Source organism: Formica exsecta, unplaced genomic scaffold (assembly GCF_003651465.1).
Source record: "Formica exsecta isolate Colony F162 unplaced genomic scaffold, ASM365146v1 scaffold117, whole genome shotgun sequence".
Taxonomy (NCBI): domain Eukaryota; kingdom Metazoa; phylum Arthropoda; class Insecta; order Hymenoptera; family Formicidae; genus Formica; species Formica exsecta.
The window spans coordinates 365,489-389,851 of NW_021848510.1; the positions used below are offsets into that span (position 1 = coordinate 365,489).

At 33.6% G+C, this 24,363-nt stretch overlaps 1 protein-coding gene across 1 annotated transcript in view; it reads right to left on the reverse strand.

The window, feature by feature from the left end:
* The window catches only part of LOC115240291 (max dimerization protein 4-like), a 34,944-nt gene that overhangs the window by 8,326 nt on the left and 2,255 nt on the right, over window positions 1–24,363 (reverse strand). The window contains exons 2-5 of the mRNA XM_029815360.1: window positions 22,723–23,668; window positions 20,657–20,754; window positions 20,002–20,031; window positions 3,696–3,810 (exon numbers count right to left, since the gene is read on the reverse strand). Of these exons, the coding sequence (XP_029671220.1) occupies window positions 3,696–3,810; window positions 20,002–20,031; window positions 20,657–20,754; window positions 22,723–22,773 (294 nt within the window). The 5' untranslated portion in view covers window positions 22,774–23,668. The remainder of the gene's footprint in view (window positions 1–3,695; window positions 3,811–20,001; window positions 20,032–20,656; window positions 20,755–22,722; window positions 23,669–24,363) is intronic.

A 24,363-nucleotide genomic window follows, 5' to 3' on the forward strand; every position in this document is an offset into this window, starting at 1 on the left:
TATATATATATAGATAAATAAAATAAAATATAGTAGAGATTATATTAATTTTCTAAAAGATTTATTAAAGATATTAATATAGTTACGATATAGTAATAATGATATTGTACAACGGCTATAGGAGACTATTCGCAGTTCTTTATTTTAATCGTATGTGAGAAAATGTAAATCTATTCTCATTATACGTAAAACTTTTAATTTAATCATTCATTTGTCATCATATATATATATATATAAATCTTTTCGTTCTCTTTGTCCTGACCGATGTTGGCCGATAATCGGTTTCCTTTCTATTGTACACAACATGCCATTTCGTAACGCAACAATGAGTGCTTACCTAGAAGAGACTGGCCAATTCCGGTGCAAATTATCGAACGGGAAATAATAGAGCACTAATGCATATACTACTACGCAGTATTTGAAGTGCATTAATTATAAGATTTTTCGAATCTCATTTCGAAAGTTCACGAAATTACACTCTTGAGAGATTTCAGTTTCTGATTTATTTTCTAGATTTTATTTTAAAACTTTGAAATTCGAGATTATGAGATATTAAAATTTTAAATCTGAATTATCAAAAAATTTGATCATAATAGCAAATGTTAATTAAATGTTATTGGAGTAGCCACTGATCATTCCCAAATAAATGTATGCAAATAAAGATTGTTTCGCCATTATTATCGGTCTTGTATATTCTCGCAGTGCGAACTTGGAATAGTAAGACGGTGGCTAGAAATCAATGGCGATCCGAGCGTGGGGTGGATGGCACTAGGGTGGAAGTAGCAGGTGACGGAATCACCTGATCGCAGATAACAGTTCCACACGATAGGCAAAATGTATCTGCGTGTGTGTTTATGCCGATGTGGCTGGTACCACGCTCGTAGGAAAGTTCCTGACTTCGTGCTCGATTTCCATTCGGCTCGATTTCCATTCGGCTCGATATGAATTTACAACGTAGATAAAACGAGGTTAAGGCGAGGGTGAGACAGGGTGAACCTCTTCGTAAAGTAAATCGACCGACCTCACAACTCAGCTCACACTCCTACCGTTTACGTTGTGTCACTGACTGTGGTATAATTGGCATCAAAATTCTTGCAAACACTTTGTCACGTAATTAATAAGAAACATGTTCAATGTCATTACAAAGTTGATGTAAATTTTTTTTTACATATATAGATAACAATAAAATATCATATTAAAGCATTTTTAAAAAATTCTAAATTTCTCTCAGAAAGTCTTGATAAAAATGTTATGCCAAGAGATGAATAGAGTAAAAAATAAAGATGAGAGAGCGTAAAATAATTAGCCATAAAGATGGCGATAAAGATGTCTCATCGAAAGTGTGAAAAAGATAAGACGAAGATAAGGCGAAAAATAGGAGGGAAAAAGTTCAGAGAGGCGGACAAATGAAGAATTACACGTCGCCAACCGCGCAAAATACAAGTCTGCTTCGCTCCTCTGCTCACCCCTCCTCCCTCATTTCACCCCTTTCTCTGAGCATTCTTCCTCGTGGGGATATATAAGCTGTTCTCGCAGAGAAACGACACTTTCGTGTCTCTCAACTCCTCTTCCCGCTGCCTTCTTAGCTTCCATTTATCCTCTTTTACCTTACTTGCTTCGTCCTCCATCTTCCCTTCCTCTATTTCGTCGATCAAATTTTTTCACCCTGCTATCATAATTACTCTATTATTGTCTCTGAATCTTTGCACGCGAAATGTCGAATCCCGAAAGAGTTTCGATGTTACGACATATTCTTATAAACATTTTCTGATAACCAAATATTGCATATTTGCGTGTTAAAATGATTTTTTTACATTAAAATATCACTATATTTTTGGTATTATAATAATCTTACGGATTCATTTAAACTGTGCGCAGCAATTTTCCTTCTCAAATGGCGGACTAGTGAACATTTTTCTAACGCAAGCATATAATGTACATAGGTACCTGCGGGTCAGATTGATGTACACGCTAAAGTCTCCCACGCGGACTATGCATGCACGAATGAACGGTGGATACGCACTGCTGCTTGCCATTCTACAGGGTGTCGCGAGTATACAAGTGCACAAATTCTGACAAATGATTATAAATTACATCAGCATGTAAACGCCTTTTTATATGATATATTATTATAAAATAATATTTATCATTTTTAAATATTTGTCTCTCATTAATTAAATTTATTTCTATTAAAATTATGTAATAATTTAAGTTGATAATTTTCATGAACATTTATACATCTTATTATCAAAATTTCTTTTCGGTTATCCTTAAAATTTTTTCTTTTTTTCCCGAAAGATAAAAACTCAGTATCTAAACACATTAAAGACATTTTTCGTTATATTACGAAAACAAAGAAGAAATGTAAAATCTCAAAAAAGGAAATAGAACAAATTAGATAAAAAACGAGCGAGTCATACTATCACGTTAAGTACACCTCGAGAATATGCATTGGAACGTGTATATATGTACATAGAGTGAACGAACAAATAGTGTATATTTTAAGTATTATTTGCGAAGACTATTATTGCTAACGGAAACAAGAGACGTGTGTTGCTTAGCACCCTCGTCACCTGTTAGAATCTGTGTGTGTTTCTATCTGCGTCACTCTGTAGACTGCGTGGAAAACACCGACGCGCGAACACGCACTCACTCACACAGTACACACATGCCATTGTCCCTGGCAGTATGTAATTTACTAACTACGCATCCATTGTGTGCGTCACCACTCCGTTTGCTGCGACACCTTCTTACTCTGCCTTTTTTTTATATCGCGTGGCTCTTTCTCCGCCCCCATTTTTGTTCCTTCCGAGCTTATTTCAACTAACAATAAAACACAATAAGTTTCGAATGCGCCACCGGTTACATCTCGAACCTTAGGTCTTGTATGATTTTTCAAACTGATAATTTTTCTTTCTCATTATATATGACACTATTAACACTCAAAAAAATGTCTTGCTGATATAGGTAGATTTCTAGGTGTCACAACAAAAATTTATCGCTATTTTTTGTATCTGTTAGAATATTGTCTGTTACATATAGAATTTATAGCAGCAACATTCTAATAATATCTTCTAGAAAATTTAGGTCCCATTGCCAAATGTTAATCACTGCATTGGATAAATATGAGTTTCGATACTACAGAACGATCTTTGTGAGAAATATAACTGCCAATTATAACTGCAGCATCGAAAAATTGAGAAAAATTGTTTAAAAGAGCTAGATAGATTGAGCGCGTTATACAAATATGTTAGACGTGAGGATTATATATTCATTTGTTTCTTGCCGCTAATTTTTTCTGTCTACCACAGCCAAACTTTATAACAAGTATGATTGGCCTTAACATGGATAGGCGCCACAGAAAAACATTCTTTCTAAATTTCACAAACAGTTCAGATATAAATTCTGTCTCTGTCACTTAGATTGATTAAATGCGAAACATATGCGATATCACAGTATTTGCTAATCATTTATGTACCTCAGTTAATTTTGCGCACCCAGAAAATTTTTGCTGTAGTTGCAAAACCACTTTTTTGAGTGTTGTATGACAAACTTTGAATACCAACTTGAGGTAATCACTAATTGTCGAAGATAAAAGAATAATCTGTCTTCAGAAACTTTTTATCTTTTGTACTTTCTACGACTTGCCCTCAATTTTCCATCAAGTCTACCTTGATAAAATCCATCAGACTCACCTTGATAAAACGCTTGGCCTTGGTCAAAAGACCCAACGTAGTGTGCCTCGAAGTTTCAGGCCCAAGTGGCACCAGCAACTTCAGCTTCTCGAGGCAAGTCCTAAGGTGAGCTCTCCTGCAATAAAAAAAAAATCATCACGTTACAATTGTAACATTATTATTATTAAAAATATTATCAACGCTAACATTAAAATCAGATTATAATTTTTTATGCACGTCGTCTCGCATTATCAATCATTCTTAAAAATCACGATACGAGATGTTAAGAAATTTTGTCTTAGAACGATGTTTCAATCAGTGCGAAATGACGACTACTTTCGGTGGCGCTTTCGTCAGAATACGTGCATGCTGCATGCACTAAATTGCGTTTAATTATAAATTTATAACTGGCTTTATAGTTAATATCCTAGAAAATACAGACCGCGACGATGAAAGAACGAGAGCGCGGAAGTTTCGAATTAAGGTAGACTCACACAAAAAAGAAAGAAAACAAAAAAAATATAGAAAAAAAGAAATTTAAGAAATAATGAAAAAAAATGGATGCTGATGTTTCTCACATGTTTATAATATTAAATTGCAAAATTTCTTTTGTATCGCGTTTTTCTATATTTTCTGTTAGATAAAGTTTATGTGACCTGAACTTTTCTTTAAAATATCTTTCGCGGAAGACGTGTATTAAAAGATCCAACGCTGACTTAACTTTATTTGACAGATATATAATAAATTTTTAAAGTACCAATATAATCTAATATTTTATATATATATATTCAAAGGATTTTGCGATCATTAAAATTTTTTTAAAACATTCCATCCCTTAAAATCTATTCTTACAATCCTAATTTTAATCCCAATTAAAAAGTATGAAATTTTGTAATCTCAATTTAAAAAAATATAAATTTAAAACGATTTGACAATTCTTCGTCGAATGATCTTTGAAAATAAACTGTCGGCCTTAACTCTTTTTACAATGAATATCCTGTTAAGAAGAATATCTTCCGATGACATGTATGGACAAAGCTTAACTAAGAAAACCATCCAGAGATAGAGAGAGATGACGCGTTTGCACGTACATTTTACGAGAAACAATAAGCCAGCTCTGGCTTAATGACATCATCAAACGGTATTATATCCTGCGAGTTGCGAAGTGGACGTGTTTCAAGCGTAAGTAGACGCATTTCTATCCACGTGTCCTTATATCTATGTGTCTGCTAGGCATGTATATATACTAGGCATATATATATATATATATATACACATATACACAAGGTGTCCCGGAAACATCGAATGTCTTCTCACTACGGCTTCTTCAGGACGCGAATATTATTTTTTTCATCGAGAATATTGAGGCCAGTCATACACACCTTTCTAATCAATAATATTATGCATCTTTTTAATTTAAAAAAATATAAATAAATTTTAAGCAAAAAATTTTTAGTGACTTTTTTTTTGTCCACTTTATTTTATAAATTATAAAACCTCCTAAAAATTAAAATGTTGCTGAAAATCAATATCTTCCTGTATAAATCGTTTCACAGGATACTACAGAAACTTCCTCTCATCATTCCTAATCGCTGGCAACATTTTTGTGGTGGCAGGAAATTAACGAGGAGCGAGGAAGGGGGGAAAAGGTAAGGGGGAAAGGTGATCCTTCAATCAATGGCACAGCGCGTGACAGCGGCATTATGAAATTCTTGTAACGGCTATGTTCAGCGTACCCCCGGTACGCTGATGAATAAATACTTCGCACGGAATTCCTGCGTTGGAGTCGTTGAGTTTACTTCGACAAAGACGTGGTTAGGAAGGCGGGAATGCGGATCAGGGGGGGAATTGCCCTCAAAGGGCAGAATGCCTTGGGGTGCAACGTGCACAAGCGAAGTAACAGTCGAGTATTAATTCGCTTGCGAGTCGCTGGACGAGGATACTGAAGCGAGAACGCGTATATAATACACTCTCTCCCTCTTCCATTTGTTCTGTTCTTCAATTTGAAGAAATCATCGAGCTATGCTTGCTCCCGTATTTCGTGAAATAAACGTAACGCTATTTTTTTTCTTAATAAATTTATAATATAGGATATCAATATTTAAGCAATTCTCTACTCTTGATTCTCGAGTCGTAAAACTAAAGTTACGTTTGAGGCGACCTGTACAAAGCGTGAATAACGTCGCAAGTGCGTAGCCAAGCCTGGCGGGAGCAATGGCCGGCCATGAGTTAGATCGCTTTAACAGCCTTCTGTAAACAGCCTCGTAATTTTATTTCTATCCCCGCTCCGATATCTTTTCCCTCCTCCTGCGTCCACCCCCACCATATTGCTGCATCATCACCCCTTGTTGCACATTCGTCATTTGTCCTTGTCTTTCACTCTTTTTGCCTTTCTCTCTTTCTTTCCCTCTCTCTCTCTCTCTCTCTCTCTTTCCTATTATATTTTTTTATTCGTATTTTATTAGTCTCTTACACAATTAACTATTAATGCTAGAATTTCATAATTGTATTAATTATACTATGTATGATATAGGGGTTATATATTATTAGTTTCTACGTAATATTATTTGTTGCGACATTAAGCTGTGAAAGAGTTTGCTATTCTGAGAATCTTGGAATACGTAATCAACCAACCTTCATTATTCCAGCAACTATTAGTAATCAAATTATAATTTATCGCATGTAATTGGATACCAATCTTTATTTAATTATACCAGTGAATTTATTGCACCTCTCTACACGCATTAGCAAGCAATTAAGATACAATTATAAGCAGTAGAACTTGTTACTTGTTACACTTGCACTTCTAAAAAATATTTACTATACAGAATAAGGTGACTAAAATTATAAAACAATAACAATATTGATATCAGAAAATTCCTTGAATTAAAAGTAATTGCTCTCGAAATATTATAATCCTGAATTAACTCGCTAAATAAATTTGAAAAAGTACAATAAAGTTTTATATATAAATGTACAAGACTAAATTATAAAAAAAAATTAATTATTCTCCATTGCTTCCTAAATTGATGAAAGCTAAATTTTCTTAATACCAATTTTCTCTTTTCCGTTGAAATTAATATCAAGCAGTTAATTCTAATCATTTTTTTATTAACTATTTACCGATAAAATTTTCTCAACTTTTCAAACTTTCTTACTTTTGTCGAAATTAATACTCTTGATTAATCGAGTATTAAACGGAGTACAAAGCGGGCTAGCCGTTCAAGCAAGACGAGCTTTCGTTTGAGGGGCGATTCGGGATAGTTTAGCAATTCATTAGGACGGACACTCGAGAGTCGAGACTTAGGCGAACTTGGACTTCCTTCAACTGGCACCCGTTCTATAGAGAAGTTGAACAGAGAAGAAGAGAGAGAGAGAGAGAGAGAGAGAGAGAAAGAGAGAGAGAGAGAGCTGGTCGAGGCATTACTGCAAAATACCGTTTGTAGACACAAGCGAAATGGGTCTGGCTTAATTAAACTGTATGCAGCTTCTCAAAACGAGCGGGATTCCATTTAAAGTCGAGCTTTGCCTCAGATCTGCACAAGCTACTTTTCGCGAGATCTTTCCTCGTCCACCACCCATCTTTGACTCACAGTTAATCGCGCAGGATTATAATAAACCCGACCATTCGAGATGCGATGTAAAACAGATGTTCATGTAACTAAAAATAGTATTTGAATTTCTGCATCATGATGTTCTCGCAGCTTATTTTTTAATTTATCACATGAGATCGTAGCGATTCTTCCAGCGTTTGAGTACAATATATGAAAAATGTTCTAAGTAAAATATTGTTTATGTCTATATTCTATGAATTAAAATTTTAAAGATAATATTTCAAAACAAATGTCTTTTCATAAATGATTTTTTATAATAGTAGATCCAACTTTTGCAAAACTATTGCCATTTTTCGAGTTAGAGAAAATTTGTAGAAATGTAGGTAGAAGAATGGTAAATCCGTATGACAGTCAAATCGAATATATTGCAGATATAAAATCCATACTAAAAAAAATTATACAACGTAAAAAAAATGAATATTAATATGCAAGATTTAAATACGCGGGTGACTCTATTATAACCGATTGTATTTGAGACACCCGTTATAGTTGAACGCGCACTCACGTGGGTATTCACCGGCACGTGTAAACGCAGCACGGACAGGATTGTATGTAATACTGGTTTCGCTTAATTAAGCTGCGTCTGCTGTGTCGAAATCTTTAGCGAGCAACAAAGGCGAATCCGCACGTGCTTTCATTAAGACTCCCCAATTCGGAGTAGCGATCCCTGACTAGCTACCTCGACCATGTACCCAAAGGATTTTAGAGATAAACGCATCTTCTTCAATATTGAAAGAACGTGCTGTCTTATCTCTTCTTTCCTTTCTTTTATAAAGAACCAAACTGTAACTATATTTTAACCATAAAATCAACATATAACGCGTTAAACGTATTATATTCCTATTAGATTTACATGAAACTGCGCGAAATATAATCGCTCTTGTCCGGCTATCATCCAACTGCCGTGCAGCATCACATTCTTATGTCTACGAGGCAAAAGAAAAGTGAAAATTGATTTTAAAAAATCGTGTATAGTCAAATAGGAGCATTGGCCGATTGCCATCTTATTTTTAAAGTCGATGGTACAGGAGAGCGCGTTATTCTCCTCCTTTCTCCCACGCTTTCTCGTCGTACCTCCCCTTTTCTCTCTGTATTCGCGGGTTCCAGATCGCATCTCTCTCGGCAACTTGATCTTGACCTTTCGAACCCGCACGTGATTGTGCCGGCTATTTCTCTTCGTACTCTCTCTTCATCGGCCGCTTCGTTTATTTCTCTTCTGCCCCTTCTCTTTCTCTGCATCTATTCGCTCTCTCTCTCTTTCTACTTTTTTCTTAATCCTTTTTGCTATATATAAAAGTTGCATTATAATGCAACAATTCACAATGTGACCGCAAAAAATTTTTCTGAACCTAATAATCATTTTTTATGCTAGTTTTATATTTTCGACTCAATTTATAAATAATGCAATTCTTCATTCACGTCTCACTCGAATCGCTTCCCCCTCTTTCAAGTCTGCTTCTCGAAAACTTTTTGGATCGAGAAAAGCCAAACATTGGCTGACAAGTCGTTTCGCTTTTCCTGGATGCGAAGGTAAGACTTTGTTGATCGTAAAATTTGGAGTCCCGCGGCTCCCTCTCTTCTTACTTCGTTCTCGTACTTCCTCTATAAAACTTTCATCGCGCCTCAAAGTCTCGTTTGAGGTTCATCGAAAAGCCAGCGAGCAGGAAAAATTCGCGGCCGTCTTATCTTTCCCCCCAGCGATATTATATTCCAAATATAGCGCTCAAGTCTTTGGCTTTTACAGCATACTTACCTCGCGTACTTTTACAGCACATTTTTATACGCTTTTATAATAACATCTATTTACACTTTTTTTTATTCTAAACATAAAAAGTATAAACAAGAATAGCCAAAGCGATCAATGAAATTTTTCGAAAATAAGGACTAACTTGTAATGAATGCTAAGAGCAAAACAAAGAGAGAAATGTAAATTCTAAAAAATATTTTTGTTTGTGTGTAAACTTCGTAATGCACAACATTCATCCACTTTGTTCTCATTTCGCAGTCGCACGGTTTCTCGCCGAATGATAAAATCGCTTATCACCAGGATCCTTCATGACTTATTCAATGCATGACTCGAGCGTAAAGCTTTCCCCACCTCTCACCCCGCCAATGTATCTATTCTCATACTCCCATATCCTCGATTCGAGATATTCCTCTTCTTATAATACGATAAAATATAGATAAGAATATAAATAAAGATAATAATGTAATACAGAATATCTCAAAACTATCGAATGACTTCTATTGATCGAAAAGTTAAAAACAAAATTATAACTTCAAAATAATTTCTGTTAATAAAAATTATCATCTTTGGATTAAATATTTCTCGTATGTAGAAAAAAAGTGTTTCAGTTATTTGTTAAAAAAAAACTTGAAAGTATACTAATACGAATATTGTGTATTGCAAAATTCACACGTAGACATACATAAAAGCGTACTTCTTCAAATTTATATCGTTATTTATCCGTACTTAGCACTCATTATAAACTAACAAATTAGCCCTTATTTTTGCATAATAATAAATTCGTATAAATATAAATATAAAAAAATTTCGTAAAATATAAAAAAAATATCGATTGTTTTAGCTATACTAGCTACACTTTTTACATTTAGAATAAAATAAACTCTCTTTTAATATATCTTATCTTAATTGTTAAATATCTCAACAAAATAAAATGTCTGTAGTTTATGATAATAAAATCATAATAAAAAGTTCAATAAAAAAAATATAATTGATACCAACTAATCATTTATATATATATATATATATCCACGAATGATTTTCTCGACTTCGTTTGTGGCTTGGGTCAGGTCAAGTAAGAGGGACAAAAGTGCACGATTGTCACGAGTTACGATTACGAGTTACACGCTGCAACGATTAGAACCTCACGAATATTATCTGACATTACAGACACAATAACTATGTGTTTCTTTTTAATTCCTCTTTTAATGTCCCCTATTCTTGTTATTTATTATGCTAGTGTCTAATATTAAGTAATGTTTAAAAGCAAACACAAAACTGGGGAACTGTATAAAAATTACAAAGATATTATGTTCTAAAGATATTTCGCAAGTTTTTCACGTAAATTTAGTCATTTTATAAAAAGCTTCAGTCTTTTTATTAAAAAAGAAACTAAATTTACAAAGAATAATGTATATTCATATAAACATCGTTGTTATTGTTGTATCATTATTACATTACATTATTCAACAAACAATTTTTTTACATTTTCTCTTCTTTTTTCCTCTGCGCATATATGCTGCTTCTGGATGAACACAAATAACCCAAGTTAACCTCTCACCGAGCACGTACTATGCTGTTTTCTAGAACGATACAGTTACTTGCTAGAGCACGTCCGACCGTTAGTCAGACTCCGATAATCGCGTATAGCGTGTCTATAGGTCGATCCAGGTCGAATGCAACATTCGTTTGCAGTTGAAAAAGCATGAAAATGAGCATTTCGATTCTTTCGTCCTTCCCTCTTTTCTCCACCGTATAATTTCAAAAATATTTCCGCAGGATGTGCCACAAAATTATCTTTGTATTTCTAGGAATGATGTAATATAAATATAATTACATATAAAAAAAATTTAATTATACTAATACGGTGCCAAAATATTTTCTTATCTCAATTTGTAAATTTTCTACGCGCTGAAGGCGAAATGCATTTTAATCTTCCTGACAAAAATCTGACTTCAAATGTAAATTCAGTATTACCCAAAGACCTAAAGCTACATTATTCTAATGCAAATTTTCATTCGCAGAATGATATGGTGAGATGATAGCATCGATGATGAAAATGCGGTTTTGTTTCATCGAACCGATGCGCGGCTTAACCTTTGGATCGCCGACGATTTCACAAATCGAGGAACCGATCGTCTAACAAACGAATGTGCGAGAACACCGCTTTAGTTCACTTTCACCTGCGCGGGTTCGATGTACTCCACGACGCAATTGCAATGGCACGGTATACACATCACGTTGGGTTGCGTCCAACGACATAGAGACTCGTCTGAGTTTCACATTTAGGTCTTTGAAAAATCGCTTTCAAATATGAACGCATAGCGTGTTTAGTAAATCAGATTACAATCAGCGAGAAAATAAAAAGAAAATTAAAGAAAATTTTTTTATTGGTTTTGTAATTTTCGAGAAAAAATTCCGACTAATGATTTTACAGACGTCGTGAAAATCAGAGAACAAAGAGAAAAGAAGAAGAGTGTCATGAAACCTTACGACGTGCGACACGATTTTACGGAAAGGAGAGGAAGAAGAAAAAGGAAAAAGTAGTAGAGACCCGACACTCCGCTCCGGATACCAGTTGGCACGATCTATTGAACGCAATCTTTCCTAGATACGACATATACAACCGACGAGGTGAAAAAAAGAAAAAAAAATCAATCGTCATCTCGAATGCTGAGAATTCGCACTAAATAACAAGAGATGAAAGGAAGCAAAAAACCCGCGACTTTATCTACAAAACGCAATATGATAGCAACTTTTCAGATTTCAACCAAGAAATTTTATTTTTTTCTTTTTCTTTCTTTTCTTTTATGTCATATCCAATTTAAAAATCATATAATAATATTTCCAATTTTCCCTCTAATTTTCCATAAATTTACTGTAACTTGAAAGATCGTACGCATTTCACAAAAATTGAAGCGTTAAACGATATGTCTATGTGAACTAAAATTCGCAAATATCTATTAGATAAAGTAATTCTTCGAAGTAATAATCTTTAATTATTTCAAGCAATGTATTGCCGAAACATTTGTTAGAAGAGTTTCTAAAAAATCATTACCCAAAAAATTGTTACTTAAGAATGCAATTCACAGTGTAGCCGCTAACGTGTTACTTCCCAATATCCCCTGAATTTCTTTCATAAGAACCCGTTTCTAAGGCGAATCTGCGGACAAGGCGATGATCCCGACGTTCCTGCTGGCTTCGCAGGATCCACTTGATCGTTAAGGAAGCAAGCGGGAGGACGGGAGAGGATGGAAGGGAGGAATCCCCAAAGTGCACCTCCGCTCTAAATCCTGAGACTTCTGTCCCATAGAATTAGGTGGAGGTCCTTCAGCACGGCTGGAAGTTGGGTTTCCTTCCTGAAGGTCCAATCCCTTTCAGCTCCCGATAGAGGTATATCCCCGAGGACGACGTCGTTCGCATCGCGGCAAGGAGTAGGAAAGCAGGATGATAAAGACGAGATGGAGGATAAGGGAGAAAGGAGTCTTATCCAATAGCTGATCCCGAATGTCCTTAACGAGCACAATAGGTCAGGTATTGCGCAAGCTTTCGCTGACTCGACTCGTACTTCTCGCACGAGCCGATTCGAATCGTCCACCCGCGCGCGACTTGTCACTTGCCATAAAAAATGCGGGTCGAGTCACGTGACTCGATTACCACGATCAAAATATAATTTATATTTATCGCTGGATTGACGGTAATCTATAGAAGAATTTCATTTCATAATATTGACAATTTTCTCGACAAAACGAAAACTCAAATGTTCGTCAAAAGCTAAAAAATAGTGAAATAAAAAAATCAAACAAAATTAAAAAACTGTTTAATTGTGTGCGCTTGCAGTATTTTTTTTGGTGGATTAAATGAATGGAAATATATCCGTAATAAATATGATATTTTTGGTTTTGAATGACTCGCCAAATCTACTGAAAAAGTTCATTGATTGTTTCGCGGGACACCCTATATATGTGACGAGGGAATGTTCGATTTCCCTTCATCGCGTCCTTACTTCCGGGTGGAAATGGAAGAGAGATCGATCGGATTGGCTCTCGTGCAGAGAACCACTACGAGAAATTATTCTGGAGAATCGCGGAGTTCGAGCGACCTCCACCTTGAAATCACAGTTTAGAAGCGCGACTCGTTTATCGAATTCATCATATCTGATCGATGATAAGCGCTGAATTATATGATAATTGTACCAAAATATCGTGTCTCTTCATGATGACTAGTGAAAACGATATCTTGTCATTTTTGTTTGTCTCGAAAATCAAGATAATAAAAATGTTATTTACATATTACGGTTTATTTTTTTATTCAGCGATTTTAAAACGGCGAGGAAAACAAGAAATTGATATGAGATAAAACTCACTAGTAAACAAAGAATGTATTTAAAAGTATTTTAAAATCATAAATATTCAACAGAAAATGACTTAAAGCTTTATATTGAGTATAAACTATTGCTGAAGTGAGAGAGATCTGCGCGTATAGTAAATTCAAGTAAAATAAAAAATTAATATAAATATTAAATATAAAATACAAAATTGTTAAATTACAAATTGTCAATTGCGACAAATCGTTGCAATTTTTAACTTTATAACAAAAGATCTTTCTGACAAATTCACAGTATCATTTCTCTTCTTCAAAAAAATTATAAAAATTAATTAATCTTTATAAACGGTAATTGTAACATTACATATCTTAATAATTAAGCTCTTTAATTTTATAGAATTCTTTATTAAAGCTTCTCTCTATATAAAATTATAAAAAATATTTATTATACATTTTTTTAAATTATGCTATATTATTTTTTATCCTGATACATAATTCGTAAAAATTTCTTCATATATTTAAATGCTTATAATTTAGGAAATGTCGATTTTTGTTAAAGACATCGGTTTGTCTATGTGCTTAAAAAATTTTTGAGAGTTATGTTAATTTACTTAATTTTATTAAAAAGAGATCTGTTCCATATTAATGATAGAAAATTAAAAGAATTTATATATAAACGCCAGCTCTGTATATTCGAGGTACTTTGTACAATTCTACTCGTGGATATTAATTGAAAGTATATTCAAAGGGAATTCGATGCGATCTGTAAATGGAGGCTCTTAAAGCATAATTAACACCATGTTGTTGTTCTCCCATTTTGACAATGCTTTCTTTTCTCTACCTTCCTTCCCTTCGACCACAAACCGACCCTCAATCACCGCGTGCGATAATATAACTCCGTTAATATAACTCCGGTCCCCGAAAATTATGAGAAACTAGTCAGCGTAGAAATGTGCTCCCCTCTGTTTTCATCATGTTGTCTCTCTTTAGCTTCCTTTCTTTGTTCCTTCGCCTCCACCACCCTTTCCGTTCTATTCACGTCCAACAGGTATGCAGCTGAATACTGCATTATTGTTGCTACAATAATTGTCTTACTCCAAGAATCGATTATCTTTGTCAGAGACAAAACTGTTTACTCCCTCTTCTTTCTTTTTCTTTAGTTAAAATAACCCTTATTAAAGCTGCATAAATATAAGAAAAAAACGTAAGTATTTTAAATAATATATTGGATCGTTACATACAAAATAACGTATTTGCGAAAGTTCGTAAAGAATGCTCTAAAACAGAGCTTAAAATAAAATCCTCTAATAAAGTATTACATTATGATAACACGATTCTTTTTTATAAAAGTATGCTTCAGTCTTTGTGAAATGTTTGTATGATTTTTAAATTATAGTAAACTTGTCAAAACGTAGAAAAATGGAAAATTGTCTGTATTACTGTATAAATTAAAATACGTGTAAAAAAAATACATGTAATAATTGGAATATCTGCGAAGCGAGAACGCGCACCCTTGACACTTGACGATTAATTCAATGTGACACGAGAACTTTCCAGTCGTGATGGAAAACGATCTCCTCAATCCCCAAGTATTGTAAAAGGGTGTCGGAATGAAATAAAAAATGTGTAATTAAAAACGCGTACAACACACACCCGTTCTCGTCTCGCGTATCCGCTTACAACCGGTCCGGATACGATACTGACATTATGTCATACGAATATAAAAACCAAGCGAATAATTTCAGCGGGATGGTCAGCAGTTTTATTTGACAATCACGAAAAAAAGTACATGTGGGCAGTCTTCTCAATTTTATATTAAAATCAATTTCAATCTTAATGTTTTTATGTCGCGTCAATATATATTCCGCTTATAATATTTTTAAAAAATTCTGTATTGGCTCTTAACGAATGTATAAAATTTTTAATTTTGAAAGCAAAAGAGATCGCGTTAAAACTATCCAGTTCTCATCGATTCGAATCGCATGCCTTTTTTACGCGAAAATATCTTTATAAACTACGTTTATAAAGTTAAGGTATTTATGACATCTAATGCATGTAACTTTTTAATGACGATGAAACGTCAAAACAGCAATCAGTATCCGACTGCCGTAATCGATCATAGCCAAATTTCAAATTTGCGTAATTCTCAATCAACAAAGTCTAACGTTGCAATCCCAGTTTTAGGAAATACGACACCTATCGAATATTTATTTGCCTATTTATAGTGTTACGACTATGTATAATACGAACGAGAATGAGTAAGCACGAATGAGAATCACTGTTCAAGAGAGCTCAAGGTGAACGAGCTTCAAAGTGGCAATGGTGAGCTGCGAAGAGCTACGTCGAGACAAGCGAAGGGTCCGTGGGCCCTAATGCTCGCATAGTTTCTTACACGGAAAGTGCACGAAACACCTCCACCTCTCCCTATTTTTCTTGCACTTCACAGCTGTACTAATTGAGTAAACAATTATTCGCGAGAGTACAAATTTATAATGTCTCAAGAGTTTCCGAGGAAACAATATATGTATGTAAACATCATAAAACCACACAAATACAATGCAAATATATGTACATAAAAAAAAATAATGTTACTGAAAAAATTCATTAATCTTTTTCACATTTTTCAGACTGAAATAGGAAGTTTCAAAAATGGAAAGGATTAAAAATCAAAAATATGTTCAGTTTAGACTGGATATCTTTTGTAAAAAAAGAAAAAATAATAATAATACTAATCTCTTTAGCATCAATAATGGCTCCTCTAAAGTGTTAGAATTCACTCTACAAGTTTTTTATATTATATCTAATTTTAGAACAATAGAGTATTATTATGTTAATTTTCTAATACGCGATTATCAGAAGACGGTTCCACTTTACCAGAACGTACCATAAAACTGTAATTTTCATAGTCTGAAATTGCATATGCAACGATCAAATATGTGACGCTTTTAACCAAGGTCGGTCGATGCTCTAAACAACATCGGCCACATCTCCCCAACGTTAGAGAATGAAAGGAGGTGCACAGGGTGCATGCTCCGTCGAGTCGTCCTTGACCCCGAAGTCAGCCTGTATTCTGTTTTGTACATCTCGCGAAGAATATAATATAACATACGTCCGCGTACGCATATCTCAATTTTGATCATTTAGATTTTAGATTATTTTGCTTCCACAACCTTGTGCCTCTTTTATATTGTATCTCTCGTCTTCCCAAATGTCAACTTACTTCCTAACAAATTTTTTTGTCCCGAAAACATGAGACAAATTGTATTTATGACTTTAAAACTAATTAATACTCATAGACTCGTTAATTAAATTTTTTCGATCAGTTCTTTCTTAATTCTTTGAACGCAACGATACTGCAAGTAAATAACACAAACGTTTATCGAATGAATCTTTGTCTCTACTAATTTCAGAAAACGACACGATAGAATTTCTTTAAATAATCGATCGACTTTTTTAATTAACGCTTTCTCATCCGTTATATCTAGTTACATAAAATAATGCAAGTTTATTTTACCGCTTACTTTTAGATTTGATACAACTATATAATTTTTGTTTGCTTTCGTTTTCAATCATAATAATTTTTTTATTAGTATTGTGACCAAAAAATCTCGAAAATAAGAAGCAAAATGCTATTAGAAATGAAATCTGTAATATCTATAAGTGTTTAATAATTTATAACAAGTTTATTTCTAATTTTAATTGTTAGTTTAGTAATTTAATAATCTACGCAATTTAATTAATAATTAATAATAGTCGATAGATTTGTATATCCTATAATTTTTTATTAATCGTTTTATATAATTGCATAAACTTATCGAATTTTTGTATTTATTTTATTATTAAATATTTATATAATTATTCATTATTATTAAATATTTACTAAAGATAAAAATGTATCAAATTTGAATTATTACATATTAATTAATTAAGCAAATTAATTAAAATAAAAAGTGTACTAAAATCATAAAAGCGTTAAACTTGAAGCCAGGTGGGAAAGGTTCAAGTCAAAATTATGAAAAACCAACGGAAGGCCAAACAGTGAGGAACCGAACCGGAAGTTGGCTATCTCGCGGCGGCGGTACAAAGGATGGCACTTAAAAATTCAATGCATTTCAAATGGGCCAGGAATCTGTCCTCAGGCGCCGTTCGCAAACGCTATTTTCACTCACGCTGGCATAGCTGTTTGTTGAGCTTTCGTTTTCCGGCTGACCTGTGATGATATTCCCTTCCTATATTCGGGAAAACCTCGCGATTTTGCATAATGACTCACATAAATAACGTACGATCATAGCGATTCGTTATCACTTTTGTTTGCTAATCGATAATATCGATAGATAGCACAATATCCTATCTTTAAGAATCAATTAATCAAATATCTATCTTAAGAATCAATCAAATAAAAATTAATAAATATTTGTATTTAATAACGTAATAAATACAATCTCGATAAGTTTATGCAATTGTTATTTTAATCCTTTTAAGCTTCAAATCTTTCGATTCTCTATATTATTTGACCGTGCTATATGTATATATGACATGTAATTTTATATTGTATTTTTCCAATCTTCGATCAATGGACCGCCGATTTTTTAAATTAAGATATATGCAATATTTTTAATTAAGATATATACAATATTTTAAATTAAGATATACATACAATAACCATGAGAGGTAAGCATTAAGTGAAAGTAAAGAAATTTGAATTGTACTGAGTAATACTATACATAAAATTTTTAGAAACTAATGTAAACCGCTATAAAAAAAAAAAAGTGGAAAAAGAGAACCTGACATACAAAACGAGATACCAAAGGCAATTGCTATCATAGTATAATCGAACAATCATCAATCGTAATTCAATTATAACCGTAATTTTAATGCGTGATATGGTATGATATGAGTCTAAACTTCGCGCGTACAAAATTCACCGTAAATTTATTTTCACCGCACAACACGCGCCAAATTTAGGACAGTGTGTCATCGGCTTCTATGTTTTCTACATTTGTCGCACGTAATGCGTACTTACGCATTATTTACACCAGCTCAGTAGACGCGTAAACAACATTAATCAAAAAATTTGAATTTTTTTAAAAAGAGACAAAAGCAGATGATTCTAAATTCTTATATAAGCAACTAATTTTTAAAAAATGTTATTGAAAAATATGCTTGTCTCCAAATATTTTTCTACAGCCTATTATTTTTCAGTATAAAAGTATTGTATATATATAAAATGTTAAATTCTGAAAATTGCAATTTTATATAACGCTCTTAAAAAAAAAAAATAAGTAATTTAATATTAATTAATATTGCATATCATTATTTTTTTTATAAAAGTAAGTCTCTCAGTTTACCTCCAAATATTTTCAATTTTTCAAAAAATTTATCAGAAATTTGTGAAAATATTGAAAACAATTCCATACAATGTTATCAACATCTATTATTTTAAAACCGAATAAAACATTGCAAGAATATTCCAAATGTAAATTCCACATATAGAAAAAATTATATTATTATAAGCAAAATGAATCCCAAAAGTTAATACGCAATTGACACGGAGCAATCTATGTATTCATCCTGCACTCGCATGTTAGCCACATCTCGAGAATTTCTCAAATTGTTTCGTTATTTTGCCGTTGAAAAATAGACTATAAATATTTGGAGAAAAAAAGGTCAAAATTCTCGCTAGTCAGCGATGCATAGAGAGAGAAAGAGGGGGTAGAAGAGGTGCTCTAGAGAATAAAAGAGAAATCGAGATGGTCGCAGGCGGACTATCGATTTTTTTTATACCCGAGCAGCCCATGTGCGAATAGTAATAGTGATGGGGAGAGGGATAAGGGGAGCAAAAGAAGTTACACAAAGGATAGCGTGACACAGAAACGGCCAATATGAAAATCCGCTTGCTCTGTTATACTTCGTATTTGCGTTACATAATGCAATTACGCACATTTTCACATTTTTGGCACCGAATTATAACACTATGTTAAAAATCCAATATCCTGCAATTATTTTTCCGTCTCCCTATTTCACCTTCTCCCAATGCAAAATGTATTGACCTCTACTAGCAGCAATTTACTTTCTTATTTTCAAAAAAATGAATTTAGGGATATTATGATAATTATTGTATTTTAAATATCTGACAAATTTTGATTTTATTCTGACATTCTTCAATTATTCCAAATTATTTTTCTCTGATAATTTGTAATCTTATTCTAATTTATCTTCGATACATTCCGATATTGATTTATGTATAACAAGTTTGCTTCCATAAATTATAAATTTATAAATATAAATATTAATTTATAAAACAAATTTATATGAGTATCCTCTCTCTTTGATTTATTATATTTAGTATTAATATATATTAAATCACTTATTTTTTACGAAAATATTTAAATTTATTTGCAGCGTCTAAAAAGATATTTAGAAATACATACTTTTACATCAATTAGTTTTTACTGATTCATTGAGATAATAAAAAGAGAGACTTTTTTCTAAAATTTTGAATTCCCTTCACAATATATGCGCGGATGCGGTACAAGAAATTGAACTAATATATTATAACTTATAAAAGGTATAAGTTATAATTATGTTACCTAACTTATTATTAGTATAACACTTACTAATTTATTATTTTTAAAACACTCACCTATTTTTCTCCAACTCGTTATGAGTCGTCCTGAAAGCAATAAAAGAAAACGCTCATTACGTCTTTGAATAGCAAGAAAAACGTGATTTGTGATAAGACCAGAAATTGAGCGATGATATTAATATCGAGACCAATTGATACAACACAAACATGATATAAAATCGAAAAAGCGAATATTTATCAGATAAAACATATTTCAAAACATATAGCTATAAATAATTTTAAATTGCAAATGGCAATATTTTGAGTTGTTGCATATGAAATGTCGGATTCCGGAAAGTCACGATTTAATAAAACGTTGTTATAAAATAAATATCTCCTGATAATCGAGTGTTGTATTATGCATCACGTTATAATGATATAATTCTTTTACAAAATCACGCTTTATTTCTTGCGAATTGCTTACAATTTTGCAAAAATGTAAGAAATTGAAAAATTTGAATAACATTCTCCTTTACAGTTTGAAAGTTGGATATTATGGAAACAGTTCATAATAATGCACTTGAAAAATTTATATTAATGTGAGAAAAAAGAAGAAAAAATAATAATATTGCAAAATTTAACATATGAAATGAAAAAAAGATAATTTTACTTTATAAAATTTGAATCAATTTTTATAAATATCATTTCTAAAAAGATATCTGTGCAGACAAACCTGCTGCCTTGCGACTTCTTTGTCTTTGGCCTCTTTGTAACCGTCCGCATATCATCGGGTATTGGCATCGTTGAAGCATAGCCATGTTCAGCTTCTGTAATCATAAAGGAATAAATCGATAAGTGGAATGTAAAATTACATACAGTATTCTAAAATTAATGGCCTAAGCTTTACGGAATCAAAATAAGCGAAGCTTAACAAATGGGTACGAAGATTATTCATCTTTATCTCTAATATTATCTTTTTCAGATTTAAACTGTTGAATATCATACGATTTTATTCTTAATAATATTTTCGTATCTTCAAAAACAATGTAATTATTTCGATATAAAAAACGGCGACGTGACTCTCATAAAAGAGTTTGAACTTTTGAAGCTTGTTAAGCTCGTTACAGAGCGAGTGAAGATGCGGACGCACCGATATTGAGTCACGTTTTATTTTCTTAGACTGTTCCAGGAGTGTCACGTCCGATCGAAGTACGATCGTGCCTCGTTTTGTGATTTTTCAAGCAAACAAACGTTCAACTATTTCGATTCAATAAGTGTTTATCATTGAGTTAGGCTCCTATTGTTCGATAAAGAGAGTGTCAAATGTAATGTTTACATTTCTATAAATAGATATCGAATTAAATTGGAATAAACAAATACATCAAATTGATGTTGAAATAAATGCATCGGAATATATTTGTATAAATAGAGGTCGGCTTTAAATTAAGATACGAACAGATACTTGAAATCGAATAAAAATAGATAGAGACTTTAGAATAAATTTCCATAAATAAAAAGATCACAGGTAAATTGAGACAAAACTTCGGGGATCGTACTTTTACTCAGATTTACTTTCATTCGCGGATCACCAAAACTTCAATAAAAATTACATATTCGTAATAAATATTTGTGGCTCATTTTAATTGAAAAATTCGGTAATATAATAATTTGACATTTATTATAAAATAAACATTTCTAAAAATTATCGTCTTTATAATATCACGTCTGATTTTACGATCATAAAGTAATTTTCCGGTTTTACACATACATTTCCCCAAATTTACAATAATTCGAAAAATTACTAATATTTTACAAAAGCGCGCCGACTTTATGCTTTGTTACAAAAATTACGCGTTATTTTAATGCGATATATGATATTGGATCATCACAAGTGAGACGTTTATTTTGCAAGAGTATTACATAAAATTGGAACTTGCGAAATTCATATGCAAATGAGACTCGATCGCTCTTTCGGAAATCTAACGTCATACTACGCACGAGGGGATACGCATGCGCACGCGCGCGGGAAATGACGTGCGTCCTCGCATGCACACGCGGCTCTAAGTGCGACGTAGCTGCATTATAAGTGGAGTGATAAAATGAGATCATCGCGCCGCGTCCGATCCACTAGGAAAACAAAGATAGCGGTGGCGAGATGAAGCGTATTTTTAAATCGTATGAATTTTTTGTTAAAGAGATATATTCTCTCTCCAAATAGAAACATCTGTTGCAAAAAGAATTTATATTTGAGAGATTCAAATTAGTATTATATAGTCTCACATATTTAAGAAATCTGAATGTCAATTTAACTATGATAACTTTCATAAAGCGATTCGATTAATTGTTATGCGATAAATATTTAAAGCAGATATACACGTCAGAATTAATAGCAACATACAATGATTTCTTAATAGATTTCATTTTTCTAGATTTTTCTATCGGTATGTTTAAACTTTTAATGAAACAGAAGAATGTCTGACATATTGTTTCTAGATAACAACTTCGGTAAAAAATACTACATCGAAGATTTATTAAAAATATAATTAAATATTCCTGTAAAGAATTAATCCTACGAAGTTTATCGCGTGTGGAATAATTTTTAATTTTCTTTTTCTTTACATTTTAACACGATTTAATGACTTAACTGGGATTTAATTATGATATTTCGTTTTATAAATTCATATATATTATACTGGCAATGAATATTTACGCTCACGTTACAACTGATTATAATCGCGACACATATCGATATCGCGCGCGTAAGCAGAAAAATATGAAATTTAAATTAAATCAGATATATTGAAAGAGTTCAATGTACTCGGCGGCCTGCAGTAGGGCAGCAATGCTCATATTTCCTCGGTTTGGCGTAATCCTGGCGGCTTCCGTTCACGCTCACTCTTTCTTCCTCTCCTCCTGCCGCACGCTCCGGAGCCGACACACGCGACGGAATACACAAGCGCACGCACGCAGTACACTCACACACCCGCGCGCGCGCGCACGTGCGCGTACGACGGGCGCCTGGGCGAGAATGAAGGGGGAGGGCCACGAGATACGTAATCGTGATGTCTTCGGCCGCCGTGCCGCGCCGCCTCGGGCGATTCCGCCGCTCTTCGGTTATCCTCGGACACGTAACTGCGCGCACCAACGCGCACGAGCACCGACGACGATGACGACGCGCACCGACAAGCGAGGAACGTGCACGATCCGCGGACGGCAACGGCGACGGCGGCGACAGAGAATCGAGATGGATACGCGGAAAGCTTCCTCTACGCTGTTTTTCCCCTTTGATCCTCGCGTCTGTCGCGTACGCGATCAAAATTAATAAATATCCCGAACAAGTCTTCTCTCTCTTTCTTTCTCAGTCGTTTAATCTCACTTCGGTTGATAAAACTCTCTTCCACGAAATTTCAATGTTAATGAACTTGTCGACACTATTTCAATTATTAACGTCAATCACTGATATCAAATCGCTAATGAATCGATCACTGAACGTTTTCGCGCAACACTTAAAATTCTTCCCGTTCGAATGTTCTTTTGTGTAGCGTCCCGTGCAGCGTCGTTTCAAACACTGTCAGATCATCAAACAAGTCAGAAGCCGCGTTCTCCTATGTTGTGTTTCCCCTTCGATCGTGACTGTCCCAATCGTTTTATCCTTTCCTTCTGGTCACAGTACTTTTCCTCTCTCTTGCTCTCTCTCCGCTACTCCTTCCACACCGTGTATATCACCACATTTACCGCGATTACACTATAAATCACACAAGAGAAAACCGATTATCAATCATCGTCGATCGTGCTCGGCACTGTTGCGAACGCGATTTCGTCTACACGACTCCAACAACAACACAATGCTCCCGTAAAGTACCGCGTGAGATAACTGCGCTTCGAACACCGCCGAGAGAAGCCGATCGTGAACAGCGCATACGCACAAGTAAACACAAGCGCGTGCGCGCGCACACATACGTGTAACGTAGTACACACATACAACACATGCAGACACGAAGCATCGCACGATGAGCGAAAGAGTGAGAGAAGACGGAAGATGAAGAAAGGGGACAGAATGAAAGAGAGAATACGCCTACGCGCGGTCGCGTAACGCGAGAAAAATAAACAGCGAGTAAAACGGAAACAGAGCGAGAGCGAAAGAGATGGAAATAGATGGATAAATATAGCAAGAGCGATAAAGCAAAATTTATTATACGCTTCAAAATGAAATTCCCTACGAGTTAAAAACATACGGAAAACAAAAATTTTATCCTCTATTGCATATTTACGTTTAATTATTAGAATTTAATTAAAAAATTTATCTGCATAATTCTTTATACAAGGACGAAAATACAAAATCAATTAACCTCTACTAACATTTTAATACATGTGCGTATGTAAACATATAATATACATATTTAAATTTAAAAAAAATATATAATTTATATAATACACTTT